The 19,212-nt window shown below is 37.2% G+C and overlaps 1 protein-coding gene across 12 annotated transcripts in view; it reads right to left on the minus strand.

The window, feature by feature from the left end:
- Positions 1 to 19,212, minus strand: part of ARHGAP20 (Rho GTPase activating protein 20) — a 140,842-nt gene that overhangs the window by 53,312 nt on the left and 68,318 nt on the right. For 7 of the 12 annotated variants that reach the window (XM_059069455.2, XM_067038911.1, XM_067038906.1 and 4 more), the window contains exon 3: positions 7,067 to 7,231. The exons of 2 other annotated variants lie outside the window; for them this stretch is intronic. In XM_059069455.2, the coding sequence (XP_058925438.1) occupies positions 7,067 to 7,231 (165 nt within the window). The remainder of the gene's footprint in view (positions 1 to 7,066; positions 7,232 to 19,212) is intronic. 3 more of the 12 variants (XM_067038908.1, XM_067038901.1, XM_067038902.1) reach the window with 1 other exon arrangement.

Below are 19,212 nucleotides of genomic sequence, written 5' to 3' on the forward strand. Positions count from 1 at the left end.
CTGGGTACAGAGAAGGTGATTTACTTTTAGCTGGCAATGAAATTGCTTTTTGACAATTTCTATCTAATCCCCCTTACAACCCTGATATTGACACTATCATATCTCTTGACCTAGTTTACAGATTTAATGCTCATAATGGACCTGAGACTTAAATAGTTAGAAGGCACTGGTAAGGATAAAGAGAATGCCCAGGGAAACCTCAGTACTTCCTATCATTCAGAGCCATTTATGGAAACATTAAAAGCTAAAATTCAATCAAAGATGCTTCATATGGAAGTATCCTTAAAACTCCTCATGGAATATTTAAAGCTAAAATTCTTCAGTAGGATTTATAAAATGTAAAGGGATTTTTCAGGAATTATACATGAAGAATAATCTAGATTCAAAGCCTCATCTATGCTTCCTGTAGGGCACACAATGTAAGTACAATAGAAAAGTGCCTTGAGGCACAATGCCTTCATTCTATATTTCATTTCAGTATTTTTCACCCTATTGCTATAAATCATTTGATTTTTTAAAAAGTAAAATTCTACTTTTTTTTTCTTTTAAAAATCTTATTTCTTGATGGCAGCTATCTAGGTAATATAAAACTGAAACTATGAATCTTTTCCAAGGAAAAGTATGTTTCCATATCTGTTTTCATACATTTTGAGTTTTTTAATGCAGGCCTCTCTTTATATTAGATACTTCAAATACCATGTGGGAACTTGTACACCTATTGATTTGGAAAAAGCCATTCCAACGATTCCTTCCCTAGATCAATAAAGTACCAAGATTTCCACCTCATTACACAAAAAAACAAGGAACTGTCCAAAAGTGTAAACAGTACTTCCATTCTAATGGTCAATATTTATTGAGAACTTACCATTTGCCAGTCACTGTTAATACTTTACACATATTAAGTTTAATCCTCAAACATTTTAGAGATGAGGAAATGTTGTCACAAGGAGGTTAAGTAATTTGCCAAAAGTCAAACAGCTTAACTAGCAGAGCTAGAATCCAAACCTGAGCAGTGTTGACTCTTGAGCTTGTTTATGCTCATAACCATTATGAATCTATAAAAAGCCCTGAATATAGCCATTCTTACAAAGCACCTGGAGGTGACTTTGTATCGATGAAGTTTCCTTCAGCTTTACTATCTTAAGACTTACTTTTTCAAATCTCCTCACCTACAAGGCTTTCTGATGGGACTGTTTATTATGGAAGTAGGGGAGAAATCTCATGAACATTTATGTCCATAAAGCTAGAGGTACTAGTTTAAAAATATTTTAAACAAGTATTCCAATAAAGCTTTATATTAAGATGGATAGTATTAGGGTCACAGTGTGTATCTTCAGATTTTTCACTTTCTATTTCCAACAGTATTAGACTATTCCAATGGAAATTTAAAAGTATGAATTTCAGTGAACCGTTGAAATACACAGGGTTCTAGAGAGATTGCCCTCCATTCTAAGATGGAGATGGTCTATTAAATACATTTTGGGGTAGAGAATATGGTATATTCCACAAGTATCTGATGGTAATACTACTGGTAATGAATTAATAATCAGAACTTTTTTCCTCCTCATCTTTTTGACTTACACAGAATTCATCATTACTTCCCTGTTTAGGAAATAAAATATGAGAATAGTGATGGCTTAAGAGGGTATGAAATAACTACTTTCATTTCCTTTTAGTAAATTCCAAATAGGTGCTTTATGGCTATTAACAGAGATAATATCAGCTTCTTTCTAAATACTCTGATGCTCATAAACATTGTTTTAAAAAAATGTAAAGCCCTAATTCTATAGGAAAAATAACTTTTAATTCAGCTTTCTAATGAATATTAAAAGTGGTCCCTAAGGTTGCATCCAGCTTTAATATTTGTTCTAATTCACTATGGAAAAGAATGACAATAAACTCAAAACAATTTTAGGCAAACATTGTCAACATTCAGCATAAAATGGAGCAAATAAAATACCTTAGCCAAAGAAAGAAAGACTTTGGGCTTCCGTTGTTCTTCTTTATCTAACTCCTTTAGATGGTAGGTTAGGTTGTTTATTTGAGATTTTCCTTGTTTCCTGAGGAAGGCCTGTATTGCTATAAACTTCCCTCTCAGAACCACTCTAGCTGCATATCATAAACTCTGAAATGTTCTGTTTCCACTTTCATCTGTCTCAAGGTATTTTCTGATTTCTTCTTTGATTTTTTTCATTGACCCATTGGTTTTTTTGTAGCATGTTGTTTAGTCTCCATGTTTGTGACTTTCCCATTTTTCTTTTGTAATTGATTTCCAGTTTCATATAGTTGTGATTGGAAGATGCTTGATATATTCTATCCTGTTAAATTTGATGACACTTGTATTCTGGCCTAGTAGGTGATCCATCCTGGAGAATGTTCCATGTACAGTTGAAAAGAATGTGTATTCTGCTGGGTTTGGTTGGAGTGTGCTGTAGCTATCTATTAAGTCCACCTGGTCTATTATTCCATTTAAGACCACTGTTGCCTTAATGATTTTCTGTCTGGATGATCTGTTCATTGATGTAAGTGGGGTGCTCACATCCCTTACTATTATTGTATTATTGTCAGTTTCTCCCTTTTAACATTTTCTCTCTTTTAACATTTGCTTGATATATTTAGATGCTCCTGTACTGGGTGCATGTATGTCAATGAGTATAATATCTCTTCTTGTATTGATACCTATATCCTTACCTAATGCCCATCTTTGTCTTTTGTTATAGCCTTTGTTTTAAAGTCTACTTTATCTGATATGAGTATTGCTACTCCAGCTTTCTTGTCTTTTCCATTTGCATGAAATATCTTTTTCCATCCCCTCACTTTCACACTGTATGTCTTTAGCTGTGAAGTAAGTCTCCTGTAGGCAGTATATAGATGGATCTTGGATTTTTTAATACAATCAATGTTTTCTGATGTATTTTTTCCAATGACATTTAAAGTGATTATTGATAGGTACTCTTATAGCCATTTTATTACTGGTTTTCTGGTGTTTTTGTTTTCCTGTTTCCTTTTTTCTTATGGTTTGATTATTTTCTTTAGTGGAATGTTTGTTTGCCTTTCTTTTTAGTTTTCGTGTATCTATTGTAGGGTTTTTTTAAATTTGTTATTACCATGGGGTTCATATATATTGACGTATATCTACTTGTTTTAAACTGAAAGTCATTCAAGTTCAAACACATTCTAAAAAAATCTACATTTTTTTCTTCTTTCCCTACATTTTGTGTTTTTGATGTCCTATTTCACAAGTTCATATTTATCCCTGAACTGTTTATTTTAGTTATAGTTGATTTTTACAATTTTTGTCCTTTAGACTTCATACTGTCTTATTTAAGTCATTGATCCACAGCCTTTACTGTATATTTTCCTTTATTAGTTGTATGTTTCCTTTCCTGTTATTTGTTACTTCTTGTTGTAGCCTTTTCTTTTCTACTAAGAGAAGACTCTTTAACATGTTTTAGGGTCAAGTTAGTATTGATGAGCTCTTTTAGTTCTTCCTTGTCTAAGAAGTTCTTTAACTCTCCTTCAATTCTGAATGAAAACCTTGCTAGGCAGAGTAACCTAGGTTGTAGGTTTTTCCCTCTCAGCACTTTTAATATATCATGCCATTCTGTTCTGGCCTGCAAAGTTTCTGTAGAAAAATCAGCTGATTGCCTTATGCGGGTTTCCTTGTACATGACACTTTATTTTTTCCCTTGCTGCCTTTAGAAGTCTCTCTATCTTTAACTTTTGCCATTTTAATGTGGTATGTCTTGGTGTGGGTCTCTTTGGTTTCATCTTGTTTGGGACTCTCTATGGTTCCTGCACCTAGTTATCTGTTTCCTTCTTCAGGTTTGGGAATTTTTCAGCCATAATTTCCACAAATACCTTTTTGGCCCGTTTCTCTCTTCTCCTCTGGAACCAGTATAATACAAATGTTAGTATGCTTGATGTTGTCCTACAGTTTCTTTTTGATTAGTGATTTTCATTATTCTATCTTCTAGATCACTTATGCATTCTTTTGTATCATCTAGTCTGTTAATTCCTTCCAGAGTATTTTTCATTTCAGTTATTGTATTCTTAAGCTCTGACTGGTACTTTTTATATTTTCTAGTTCCTTGTCAAAATTCTCAGTGTTCACCTATTCTTTTTCCAACTTCAATTAGCTTTTTTATTACTTCTACTTTGAACTCTTTATCTGGTAAGTTATTTATCTGTTTCATTAGTTGTTTTTTCAGGGTTTTTTTTTCTTGTTCTTTTGTTTGAAACAAATTCCTCTTCCTTCTCATTTTGTTTAACTTTCTCTGTCTCTATGAAATTAGGTGAATACTTACCTATCCCAGTCTTGAAGCAGTGTCCTTGTGTGGGAGTATTCCTATTCAAGTATGTGTGTTTTCAGTGGCTTTGGTGGGAGAGCTGGATCTGAACTGAGCATGGGTCATATCTTCCCCCAGGGTGTGTTGGCAGCTATCACCTTGGTGAGAGGTAGGGCTGGAGACATAGGCCTAGAGCCAGAGCCAGGTGTAAACTAGAGCTTCTCCTATGTTCAGTAGCTATCACCATCCTATTTGTGGCAGGGTCAGGTCCATACTGTAGGAGCAGAAGCCCTGAGTGTCACATATGAACTGGTTCTGTTCCTCTAAGTATGCACTCTCCCATCTCCCAGCCATGGTACCTTCACCCCAGAGGGGAGTAGCGATGTAGCAAGAGGGATTTGGAGCAGGCACCTGGTGCAGCTAGGGCGCACACTGGGACGGCTCCAGCATGTCAGTCAGAGCTTCAGACAGCTCCTGATCTGCTGCCCTCTGTGAGTGCCAGCAATAAACATCCTTGCTGCATTTAACTGCAGTGCTGGGTCTGAGCTGGCTCCATCCCCTGCAAGTGCACACTTGCCTCAGCAACATTAGCCTTCATCCTAGTTGGTAACTGCACCAGAGTTAGAGGCGAGGCTGGGGTGTTCACTATTGTCAGAGCCCTGGGCAGTTTTAATCTTCTTCCTCTGCCTTGTTTTGGGAGTAAGCAAGAGTGTATCCATTTCTTCATGGGTGGAGTCTCGGTTTCTTACAGCCTTCCTGTCAGTCAGTGGTTTTCAAACCAACTAAGGGGTTGTCCTCCCAGTGCTGGCTGGGGTGCCCAATATGTGGTTCAAACCCCTCACTCCCCAGGGAGGATCTGCAAGCCCATGATATCTCCCTCCTCTTCTCTGTCCCTTCCTAGGGATGTGAGTCCTGATCTGATTGCTTCTCCTCCATTCCTTCCTGACTCCCTGTGGATCTTTCTTTACAGCCTTGGTTGCCAAAGAGTCTTTCTGCCAGTCTCCAGTTTGTTTTCAGTGAGAATTTATTTTCATGTAGATCTACTTTTGATGTGTTTTTTGGGGGAGGTGAGCTCAGCGTCCTCCTACTCCACAATCTTGATCTCCTCCCCACCCACATCTTATTTAAGCATAACTTAGGTGTGAGGGTACGAATAGTAGAAAAAAGTTTACTATTCTCTAGTAACAAAAAAATCGCTTTGATGAGATTGGATTTGTTAAACTACTCTTTTATGATGTTTCATAAACAGTGAGAATGGGGGATGGAGCAAGTTGTAACTATTGTGTTCTAGGTTGGATGATAACTGCACTGGCATTTAGTGTTGAGCGAAAAGTGAATTCTTTTGGTTACCTCTAAAGTATATTCTAAATGTGTCTGCGTCCTTCCTTTAACTGCCATTTCCCCAGATAAAGCCTTCATTATATCTCATCAGGACTACTACAATAACCTCCTGTCCAGTCTCCTTGCTTCGACTCTTTTCTGTCCTCTAATCCATTACCTATCATAGCCAGAACAATATTTTAAAAATATGTATATTATTCTCCTCCCCTAATTAAAACCAATTAGAATAAAATCCAAACTCCTATCATAGCCTTTGTGGAACCCATCCTCCAAGATGGCCCCCAATGATCACGGCTTCCTAATACTCACACTCTTGTGTAGTTCCCTTCCAATTGTACCAAGGTTGATCTGTGTGGTCAATAGCCTACATCAGAAATGATGGTATGCTACTTTCAAAATTAGGTTATAAAAGACTGAAGCTTCTATTTTAGGTGTTCTCTCCCTTTAATACTCTCTTCCTCACTCTCTTGGATCTTTCACTTTGAAGGAAACAATACCATGTTACAAGCAGCCCTGTGGAGAAACATACATGGAGAAGAACTCTGGAAAGCAGCCATTGTGGAACTGAGGCCTGCCAGGATCCACATAAGTGATATGGGAAGTTTCAAGATTCTCTCCAGTTAAGCTCTGAGATGACTATAACCCTGGCTCAACAGCTTGACTGCAACCTCATGAGGGCCCCTAAGCCAGAACCACTAGCTAAGCCATTCCCAGATTCCTGACTCAGAGAAAATGTATAAGACGTTTGTAGTCACGAACTGTTATGTTTTGGGGTAATTTGTTATACAGCAATAGATAATTAATAGATAATTAATGCAGCTCACAAAGGTCCTGATAACTTGATCCTTGTCTATTTCTCCAATCTCAATTTATATTACTCTCTTCCTGCTTATTATGCTGGCCTTCTTTTAACTCCCCCAAAGGGCCAAACTTTCCCTACCACCCTTGTACCTGTTGTTCCCTCTGCCCAGAATACCCATCTTCCTAATATCTGAATGGCTAGTTGTTTTTCATTCTTCATTGATTTTTTTTTTCCCCCTGACTATACCTACCTAACATATATCCCATATTTCACTTCACCGTATTTTCTTCACAGCATTAAGCACAATTTGTCATTTCTCCCTACACACATTAGAATGAAAGCATCAAAAAGCAGGGACTGTACCCATCACATTCTTCACTGTATCCCCTTTATTTATTCAGAGCATGGCACAGAGTGGGACTTAAGTGAACACTTGTTGAATGAATAAATAATTGAAACATCTTTTCAAAACCAAATCAAAACAAAACAAACATAAAACTCACTTCAGATATTAGTTATGGTAACAGAGGCCAGATATTCTTACAGTGAACATTGAATAGAAAGGTTCGTTACCTTTGTTGGTGGAAATGCAATTTTATTATGATAACCAGGAGAGAGTGTCCAGTATACCTACTTGATTTTGGCCACGATAAACAGATCATTAAACAGGAAAAGATGTCGCTCCTGCCTCTGCAGACCTCTTTTCAGTTCTACCCGGCCATCAATTAGCAAAGTCCTATTGGAGCACAAAAATGATGACAGAAATGCACATGTGTCCACGCTAGCAGAAGGACTTTCCCTGTAACAGATCAATCACCACAGATCTTTAGTCAAATGATCAAATATAGGATTGAGTTTCTACAAAAAATTATAGGTTAAATTTTGTCAAGAAATATAAAGCTCTATAATTTTTTTAATGCAATGCCATACTTTTCTAAGAGGCCCCTTAGTCTGTCTCCACATGGTAGTCCTTAATATTTTATTATAAAATTTTTTAAACAAAAAGCAAAATTAAAAGTTTTATAATAAATATATGTATATCCCAAACTAGATTCTTCCATTAAAATTTTACTGTACTTGCTTTATCAGATACTAATCTAACTCTCTTTCAATGAACCCATTCTATTTTTGACATTTCAGTAAAAACTGCATACAGCAGTACATTTCCCCCTAAATACTTCAACATGCATATCATGTACAATGAAATGCACAGTTCTTAGGTGTAAATTTTCGGAGTTTTGACAAATGTATTCACTTGTGTAATTTAAACCCTTATCAGGATATAGAACATTATCATCACTCCAAAAAATTTCCTCTTATCCCTTTTCAGTTGTTCTATTAATTAGATGAAGACGGCCTCTATGTATTGGCTCAAGTTGTTTATCTCTTTGTTGCAGGCTGAGATCCATTAGCTCCAAAGTCTGCTGGAACTAAACTAACATCTTTATACACCCAATTATTTAAAAAATAACCCCAAACAAGCAGATTTTTAACCATTTTATAGCTTGCCTGCTTTGTATAGTCCACAAAACTACACCCAACACCTGCTAGCCATTGATAAGACAGAGCCTTGTGGTTATAAGACCCAAGTCACTACTACCTTTGGAGCTCTCTGACCCAGACTCCCCACCGTGCTACTGAGCAACATCGTTTAGACATGTAATCTCCAGAGCCACCCACTCCAATCTCCTTCACCTCAGGAATTCCCTTGCCCTCCTCCTTTTGTGGATGGTGGTCCTTTGGCCATAAACCTAGATTGTCTCATGCTGTAAGGGACTTCCTTTCCTATGCAAACCTGTCCAAGGGTCACAGGTTTTTCAATGATCAGCCCCCAAGTCCCTCAAATTCCTTACAACAGTCAATCCCTACTCCATCAACCCCAAGGCAACCATTATTATGATTTTTTTTCCCAATGAAGACTAGTTTTGCCTATTCTAGAATTTCATATTAACAAAACCTTAGTATGTACTCTTTTTGTGTAAGATATTTCTTACTCAGCATGTTTTTGTTATGTTTATTAGTAATCCTTTCCTTTATATTGATGAACAGTATTCCACTGTATAAATATATCAGTTTGCTTATTCATTCTCCTACTGATGGACATGTGGGCTCTCTCCAATTTTTAACTATTGTGAATAAAACTGCTATTAAACTTCTATTTGTCTTTTTTATGACCTATATTTACTTTTTTCTTGGAGATATATCTCACAGTGGAACTGCTGGGTCACAGAATACGTGTTATGTTTATTTTTAGAAAAAAACTACCAGTAAGTTTTCCAAAGTGTTTGTACCAATTTATATTTTCAACAATAGTGCAGGATAATTCTAGTTATTTCACAACTGTGTCAACATGTGCATTATCAATCTTTTACATTTTGGCCATTCTAGTGGATATATAGTAGTGACTCATTAAGATTTTAATTTGCATTTCTCTGATGACTAATAATGTTGAACATTCATGTTCTTATTGGTTATTTGTCTGTCTCCAAATATTTTGCCTACTTAAAAAGATTGTGTTATGTATCTTTTTATTGAGTTGTAGGAATTTTTTAATATATCCTGGATTGATCTATCTCCTGATATACATATATACACACACATATTCACATATACACATACATACCTATACACATATACATATATATACACATACATATATATATCCTGTCAAATGTTTTGTAAATATTTTCTCTCAGTCTGTGATTTGCCTGTACATTTTCTTAAAACTTAAAAAGTTTTAAATTTTGATGAAGTCTAATTTATCATTTTTCAAATGGTATTTGTTTTCTGTGTCCTTTCTAAGAAATCTTTGCCTACCCCCAAGTCATGAAGATACTCTCCTATGTTTTCCACTAAAATCTGTATGATTTTAGTTTTCACATCTAAGTCTATGATCTATCTTAAATTAATTTTGGTTTATGGTATAAGGTAGGCACTAAGCTTCATTTTGTTTTTCTATATGAAAACCATATTGTTCCAGCACCATATGCACAAAAGGTTTTCCTTTCCTCAGTGGATTGCTTTGGTACCTTTGTTGAAAATCACATGACTGTAGACCATGGGTCTATTTCTAGGCTGTCTATTCTGTTTCACTGGCCTTTTTAAGAATTAACCTATGCCAGAACCACATTGTCTTATTATTCTATCTTTACAGTAAATCATGAAATTAGGTAGTATAAATCTACCAACTTTTTCTTTTTAAAAATTGCTTTGGATAATCTAAGTCTCCTGTATTCACATACACATTCTTGAGACTAACAAAGATGAAGAACATAGGAGAGAAAACACATTTTGGCTGGGGAAGAAGAGATGAGTGCAGCTTCAAATATACTGAGTGTGAAATTACCAGGGGACTAGGTGACATGGGGAGATAAGGCAGGCAGCCAGCACTTAAAAGAGATGTCATATTTGTTATCATACAAAGACAGTTGCATAAATAGTATTATGGGAATGACTAGAACTGCCCAAAGGGGCAAAGAATAAGAAAAAAGGCAGAAACACATCCCTGAAAAAAATGTAATCTGAAGGGGTGAAGAAAGGAGGAGAATCTGTGAACAAGATGGGGAGTAGTGAATAAAACAGCAGAAAAAGAAGAATAAAAAGCAGTGGTGGTCTGTAGTACTGAAACTGGTGACGGGGATAACAAGTTGAAGACTGAGAAGATGTCTAGGAAGAAAGTCATCAGATGTTCATTAAGACCTTCAACAAAGCAGTTCCAGGAAAACGGTGAGGGCAGAACTCAAATGGTCTAGGGTTTGAGGTGAGGAGTGAAAAGAACAGTGAAGAATTAAAGGCAGTAAATCTGGTTATTTTTCTAAGCCCTGAAGGTAGGTATCATCCCTCATTTTACAGATTTGGAAGCTGATGTTCATAGCAGTTAAAACACACTGCTATTAAGTAAAGGGGACTTACAAGTTAAGTATGTTCAAAACACTTACTTTAAAAAATTCCATGTAGGGCTTCCCTGGTGGTGCAGCGGTTGAGAATCCGCCTGCCGATGCAGGAGACACGGGTTCGTGCCCTGGTCCGGGAAGATCCCACATGCCGCGGAGCGACTGAGCCCGTGAGCCATGGCCGCTGGGCCTGCGCGTCCGGAGCCTGTGCTCCGCAATGGGAGAGGCCACAACAGTGAGAGGCCCGCATACGGCAAAAAAAAAAAAAAAAAAAAAAAATTCCATGTAACCTTTCAAAAGGAAAAGAACTTCATTCATACTGACTCAGATTCCTCCTCCACCCATGGCAATTGAGCTCAGTAGTTTAGGACTTGATGGGGGTAGGGGAGGGTGTGGGCTAATCTAAGACTTTTTCCTAAGTAGTGTGACATGGTGAGTTATTTTGGCTGCCTCAGTTTCTTCATTGTAAAGTAAGGCAGTTGGAGTAGAAGGTCTTTAAATTCCTTTTATAATTTGTATACGTGACTACCTATACTAACATGTACTCAAAAGTGGAATTAAGATTACTGATGAGAGAGGTTGGGCCAAGACAGCAGAGGAGAAAGACCTTGAGCTCATCTCTCACAAACACACCAAAATCACAACTATATGCAGAACAACCCTCCCTGAAAAAGACCAGAACCTATCAGAAAAGATCTTCTACAACTAAGGACATAAAGAAGGAACCACAACGAGATAAGCAGGAGGGGTGGACTCGTGATATAGTGAAGTTCCATACCCTAGGGTGAGTGACCCACAAATGAAAGAATAATTACATTGCAGAGGTCCTCCCACTGGAGTGAGAGCTCTGAGCCCCACATCAGGTTCCCTATCCCAGGGGTCTTGTACCAGGAAGACAAGCCCCCAGAGCATTCGACTCTGAAGGCAGCAGGGCTTAATTTCGGGAGCCCCACAGGACTGGGGGGAAATAGAGACTTCGCTCTTAAAGGGTGCACCCCAAATCTCACATGTACCAGGACCCAGGGCAAAAGCAGTAATTTGATAGAAGCCTAGGACAGACCTATCTGCTGGTCTTGGAGAGTCCCCCAGACAGGCAGGGGGTGGGTGGCTGTGGCTCACCCTGGAGAAAAAGACACTGGCGGCAACCATTCTCGGAAGCTTCTTGTACTACGTGGAAGCTGGTACTTGCAGGTGACATTGTGGGATGCTCCCTCTAGCTCATTAGTGCCAAGACATAGCCCCAACAGCTTGTAGGTGCCAGTGCTGGGATGCCTCAGGCCAAGCAACTAACTGGGTGGGGACAAAGTTCCACCCATCAGCAGACAGGCTGTCTGAAGACCTCCTGAGTCCACAGCCACCTCTAGACATGCCTCTAGACATGGCCCTGCCCACCAGAAGGCCCTGGACAGAGCTCCATTCACCACTGGGCAGGCACCATCTCTGGAAGCCCCTGGGTCCCCCACTGCCTTATAGGAAGCCTGCACTAGCCTCTAGACCAGTCTTACCCATCAGGGGGCAGACAGAAGTAAACCACTATCCTGCAGCCTATGGCACCCGCCCTGCTCACAGCAGGCCAGACCTTGCTGTGAGACCAGCTGGGCCTCAGCCCTGCCCACTAGCAGGCTGGCACAAGCTCTGAGACACCCTGGACCCCATACCCAACTGTATCAGGAAACCCTCCCCCAACCTGACACCAACTCTGGGATCCCTGGGCTCTGCAACCAGATTCCAGGACCCAGCTCTGCCTGGCAATAGTCCAGCATGAACCCCAGGACCTGGCTTCACCTACCAGTGGGTGGGCAATAGCCCTGGAGTCTTCTGGACCCTGATTCTGCAAACCAGTGAGATAGTATAAGCCCCGGGGCCCACTGGGGTTCCACAGTCAGCTACTTTGTCACCCAGTCCCAACAACCAGTGGCTGGCAGCCTCTGCACAAGGCAAGACCCTGAGCCATCCAAGCCTCCAGGCCATCTACATAGTCAGCCTGCCACAACAGAAGGATACATGCAGCACTCATAGGGGGATCTTCTAGAGCATATAGATTGGGTAATGAGAGGGCAGTGTGCTACTGGAACACATAGGACATACCCTACAAAAGGCAACTTCTCCAAGGTTAGGAATCATAACCAATCTACCAGATACATAAAAATAGAGCAACTTAGGCAAAATGAGGCAACAGAGGAAAATGTTCCAGACAAAGGAACAAGATAAAAACCGCAGGAGAAGAATTAAGTGAAGTGAAGATAGGAAATCTACATGAGAAGTTTAGGGTAGTGACTGTAAAGGTGATCAAAGAACTAGGGAATAGAATGGATGCACAGAGTGAGAAGTCAGAATTTTTTAACAAAGAGTTAGAAAATTTAAAGAACACCCAAACAGAGATGAAGAAAACAATAACTGAAATGAAAAATACACTAGAAGGAATCAACAGTAGACTTAATGATACAGAAGAATGAATCAGCAAGCTAGTAGCCAGGGTAGTGGAAATCACTGATGCTGAACAGCAAAAAGAATGAAAAGGAATAAGGACAGTTTGAGAGCTCTAGGACAACATCTAGTGCACCATATTCCCAATATTCCCAATACAGGGATCCCAGAAGGACAAGAGAGAGTGAAAAGGGCATAGAATATATTTGAAGACACGAAAACTGAAAACTTCCCTAAGTTGAGAAAAGAAACAGTCTCATACAGAATCAACCCAAAGAGGACAACCCCAAAACACACTGTAATTAAAATGGCTAAAAATAAAGATAGAATACTTATGAAAAGCAGCAAGGGAAAAGCAACAACTTACCTACAAAGGAACTCTCAGAAGGCAATCAGCTGACTTTTCAGCAGAAAATCTGCAGGCCAGAAGGAAGTGACATGATGTATTTTCAATGATGAAAGAGAAAAACCTACAACCACCAAATCTCTACCCAGCAAGGTTTTCCTTCAGATTTGGAGGAGAGATCAAAAGTTTTACAGAGAAGCAAGAGGTTAAGAGTTCAGCACCACGAAACCAACTTTATAAAAAATGTTAAAGTGATTTCTCTAAACAGAAAAGGCCATAACTAGAAATATGAAAATTATGAAAGGAAAAATCTCATTGGTAATGGCAAATATACAGTAAATGTAGTAGGCCATCCACATATAAAGCTAGTAGGAAGGTTAAAGGACAAAAGTAGTAAAATCATCTATATACACAGCAGGTAGTTAAGGGATACACAAAAGGCTGTAAAATATGATGTCACAAACAGTAAACACGGGGGGTAGGTAAAAATGCAGGGTTGTTAAACTGCTTTCAAACTTAAGAGATCAGTGACTTTAAATAATTGTGTATACACACACACACACACACATGGCTACATAAAAGCCTCACGGTAACAATAAACCAACAATCTATAATAGATATACACAAAAAAAGAAAAAGGAATCCAAACATGACACTAAAGACAGTCATCAAATCACAAGAGAAGAGAATAAAAGAAGAAAGAAAAAAAAAGACCTATAATAACAACACCCAAACAAGTAACAAAATGGTAATAAGAACATACATATCAATAATTACCTTAAATGTACATGGACTAAATTCTACAATCAAAACACAGGGTAACTGAATGGACACAAAAACCAGACCTAAATATGTGCTGCCTACAAGAGACTTGCTTCAGCTCTGAAGACATACACAGACTGAAAGTGAGGATATGAAAAAAGATTTTCCATGCAAATGGAAATCAAAAGAAAGTAATGTAAGTATTGCTACCTTATATCAGACAAAAGAGACTATACAGTAAAGACTGCTAAAGAAGGACACTACGTAACGATGAAGGGATCAATCCAAGAAGATAGAACAATTGTAAATATATATGCACCCAACATTGGAGCACCTAAGTACATAAAGCAAATGTTAATGGGCATAAAAGGAGAAATCAACAGTAACACAATAATAGGGGGCTTTGACACACCACTTATATCAATGGACAAATCATCCAGAAAGAAAATCAATACGGAAACACTAGCCTTAAATGACACATTAGAGCAGAAGAACTTAATTGATGTATGTAAAGCATTCTATCTGAAAGCAGCAGAATACATGTTCTTTTCAAGTGCACACAGAATGTTCTCCAGGATAAATCACATGCTAGGCTACAAAACAAGGCTTGGTAAATTTAAGAAAATTGAAATCAGATCAAGCATCTTTTCTGATCACAATACTATGAGACTGAAACCAAATACAAGAAAAAAAAATGCAAAAATCATAAACATGAAGAGGCTAAACAATACACTACTAAACAACCAATGGATCACTGAAGAAATCAAACAGGAAATCAAAAAATACCTAGTGAAAAATGAAAACAAAAGCACAATGATCCAAAAACTGATGGTACACAGCAAAAGCAGTTATAAGAGGGAATTTTATAGCAATACAAGCTTACCTCAGAAAACAAGAAAAATCTCAAGTAAACCATCTAACCTTACACCTAAAGGAACTAGAGCAAGAACAAACAAAGCCCAAAGTTAATAGAAGGAAAGAAATTATAAAGATCAGAGCAGAAATAAATAAAATAGAGATTTAAAAAAAATAGACAAGTTCAATGACGCTAAAAGCTGGTTCTTAGAAAACATAAACAAAATTGATAAACATTTAGTCAGACACTCAAGAAAAAAAGGGAGAGGGCCCAAATCACTAAAATCAAAAATGAAAAAAGAGAAGTTACAACTGACACCACAAAAATTCAAAGGATCACAAAAGACTACTACAAACAACTATATGCCAAAAATGCACAACCTAGAAGAAATGGACAAATTCTTAGAAAGGTAAATCTCCCAAGACTGAACTAAGAAGAAACAGAAAATCTGAACAAACCAGCTACCAGTAATTAAATTAAATCAATAACTTAAAAACTCTCAACAAACAAAAGTCCAGTACCATATGGCTTCACAGGTGAATTCTCCCAAACATTCAGAGAAAAGTTGACACCTACTGTTCTTAAAATATTCCAAAAAATTGCAGGAGAGGGAATATTCCTGGGCTCATTTTATGAGGTCAGCATCACCTTGATACCAAAACCAGACAAAGATGTCACATAAAAAAAAGGAAAATTACAGACCACTATCACTGATGAATACAGATGCAAAAACCCTCAACAAAATATTAGCAAAATAAATCCAACAACATATTAAAAGTATCATACACCAGGAACACATGGGATTTATCCCAGGGATGCAAGTAATTTTCATTATCTGTAAATCAATCAATGTGATATACATTAACAAACAAGAATAAAAACCATATGATCATCTCAATAGATGCTTTGACAAAAAGCTTTTGACAAATGCAGCATCCATTTATGACAAAAACTACTCAGAAAGTGGGCATAGAGGGAATAAACCTCAACATAATAAAGTCCACATATGACAAACCCAAAGCTAACCCCATACTGGATGGTGAAAAGCTGAAAGCATTTCCTCTAAGATCAGGAATGAGTCAGGGATGCCCACTCTTGCCACTTTTATTCAACACAGTATTGGAAGTCCTAGCCACAGCAATCAGAGAAGGAAAAGAAATAAAAGGAATCCAAATTGGAAAGGAAGAAGTAAAAACGCCACCAGAAAACTACTAGAACTAATCAATGAATTTGGTAAGGTTGCAGGATACAAAATTAATGCACAGAAATCTCTGGCATTCCTATACACTAACAATGAAAAATCAGAAAAAGAAATTAAGGAAACAATCCCATTTACCATCACAGCAAAAAGAATAAAATACCTAGGAATAAACCTACCTCAGGAGGCAAAAGACCTGTACTCTGAAAACTGTAAGACACTGAAGAAAGAAATTAAAGATGACACAGATGGAAAGATATATCATGTTCTTAGATTGAAAGAATCAGTATTGTTAAAATGACCATGCTTCCCAAGGCAATCTATAGATTCAATGCAATCCCTATCAAAACACCAAGGACATTTCTCACAGAACTAGAACAAATAATTTAAAAATTTGTATGGAAACACAAAAGGCCTTGTATAGCCAAAACAATCTTGAGAAAAAAGAAGAGAGCTGAAGGAATCATGATCCCTGACTTCAGATTATCCTACAAAGCCACAGTAATCAAAACAGTATGATACTGGCATAAAAAGATACACATAGGTGAATGGAACTGCAGAGACCATATTAATTATTAATTAACAATGTGTTGGTCAATAATAATGTATTTGGTCAATTAATCCATTACAAAGGAAGCAAGAATATACAATGGAGAAAAAACATTCTCTTCAATAAGTTGTGCTGGGAAAACTGGAAAGCTACATGTAGAAAAATGAAATTAGAACATTCTCTAACACCAATATACAAAATAAATTTAAAATGGATTAAAGACCTAAATGTAAGATTGGAAACCATAAAACTCCTAAAAGAAAACATAAGCAGAACTCTCTTTGACTTAAATTGTAGCAATAATTTTTTGGATCCATCTCCTAAAGCAAACTAAATAGAAGCAAAAATAAGCAAATGGGACCTAATTAAACTTAAAATCTTTTGCACAGCAAAGGACACCACTGACAAAACAAAAAGACATCCTACTGAATGGGAGAGACTATTTGCAAATGATATGACTGATAAAGGGGTTAATATCCAATATATATAAACAGCTCATACATCAAAAAACAAATAACCTGATTAGAAAATGGTCAGAAGACCTGAACAGACATTTCTCCAAAGAGGACACACAAACGGCCAAAAGGCACATGAAAAGATGCTCAGCATCGCTAATCATCAGGTAAATGCAAATCAAAACCACAGTGAGACATCACCTCACACCTGTCAGAATGGCTATCATCAATAAGAACACAAGTAACAAATGCTGGCGAGGATGTGGAGAAAAGGGAATCCTCATATACCATTGGTAGGAACATAAATTGGTGCGGTCACTGTAGAAAACATTATGGAGGTTTCTCAAAAAGCTAAAAATAGAACTACCATTTGACCAAGGAATTCTACTCCTGGGTATATATCCCCCCAAAAATGAAAAACACTAATTTGAAAGATACATGCACCCCAATGTTTACAGCGGCATTATTTACAATAGCCAAGATATGAAAGCAACCTAAGTGTCCATCAACAGATGAATGGATAAAGAAGATGTGGTATACATATATATACAATGGAATACTATTCAGCCATAAAAAAGAATGAAATTTTGCCATCTTCAACAACATCGAATGACTTGAAGGGTATTATGTAAATTGAAATAAATCAGACAGAGAAAGACAAATACTGTATGATATCACTTATATGCAGAATCTAAAAAATACAGCAAACTAGTGAATATAATTAAAAAGAAGCATACTCGCAGATACAAAGAACAAACTAGTGGTTACCAGTGGGGAGAGGGAAGGTGAGAATGGCAACATAGGGGTAGGGAATTAAGAGGTACATGATATTATGTATAAAATATGATATAAGGATATACTGTAAAATAAAGGAATGTAGCCAATATTTTATAATAACTGTAAGTGGATAATAACATTTAAAAATATGAATCACTATATTGTACACCTTTAATTCACATAATATTATACATCAACTATGCATCAATAGAAAATTAAAAAGAAAACAATAAGATTACTGATGAGAGGGAAACTCCGTGAAAACAACCCTATCCTAAAGTATAGTTTATAAAGGCTAAGATAAGCATACATGAAAGTGGCCTCAGGGAAACAAACCAGTGTAAAATCCAAGCAACAGTAATAACAATAATGACAAGAACTAAGAGATATTTCTTGTATTAGTCTAATTTTTAAAGGAGCTCAAAGAACAAGAATTTGTCAGGATCTCCATCAAAGTACAGGGCATAAGAGACCATGCTCTGTCATCCCAAGTATCTGGTTCACATGGCAGCTGCAATAAATGGAGATTCTGGCTTATCTATGTTTCTTGGATTTGAATAGTATGGGTCTCAGTGTCTGATCTCTCCTGGGTATACTAAAGGGCTGAGAACCACATACTATCTTGATAACTCTCTGAGGTAACACCTGAGAAATCAGCCATCCCTTCCTCTATTACAGTTGTTCTTAAAGTGTGGTTTCCCCACAAGTAGCATCAGCAACAACTAGGAACTTCTTAAAAATGCAGATTCTCAGTGCCACCTCAGACTTACTGAATCAGAAACTCTGGAGGGTTGCCTGAGCATTTTGTATTTTAACAAGCCACTTAGATGATTCTAATGCACGTTGAAGTTTGAAAACTACTGTTCTCTTCCAACTCTCTAACACTGGTTCTAACATTCTAAAATTCTACAACTGTGTTTTTAAACTAAGTATAAACAGCATTTATTTCTACTGAAGGTATAGTTAACTTTTAAGATTTGTTCCATCATTTCCTGTGTTTTTTGAGCTACAGATACCATTCCAAATAAGTGAATTCTGTTATGCTCACTAATTTCTAATTAAGCACATACTATGTATAATTTGAAGAGATGCAGAAGTGAATAACAAGGCAAATAAATCAACTGAAGTCCTTTGAAATAAAAAGGAAATGGAATTACTATGTTTAATATTATAGATTGGAATTAAACAGAGAGAAAGACCCAGATTCACCATCACAGAGAAAAATCCTTCCTATTTCAAAATCTTCTGGGGTGGGGGAAGAGGAGGAGGCATAATAGCATCTTGTATTATGTAGTGATTTTCAAATTTATAGAAAACAAGAATAAAAGTTAACTTACTCTTGTGAAAACAGAGCAAGGACAAGGCTAGCAAGCAATGAATGAATGAAGAAATGGCTAACAGAACTTTACATAGCTCTAGTTTCTTAATTGCCTGGCAGGAAAGTTGTGCAAGGGGAAAATCATTTTTTGCATTTTTGTCTTTACATATTCAATGAATAATTGCTTTCTGATTACAA

Source organism: Kogia breviceps, chromosome 7 (genome assembly GCF_026419965.1).
Source record: "Kogia breviceps isolate mKogBre1 chromosome 7, mKogBre1 haplotype 1, whole genome shotgun sequence".
In the NCBI taxonomy this organism is placed as follows: domain Eukaryota; kingdom Metazoa; phylum Chordata; class Mammalia; order Artiodactyla; family Physeteridae; genus Kogia; species Kogia breviceps.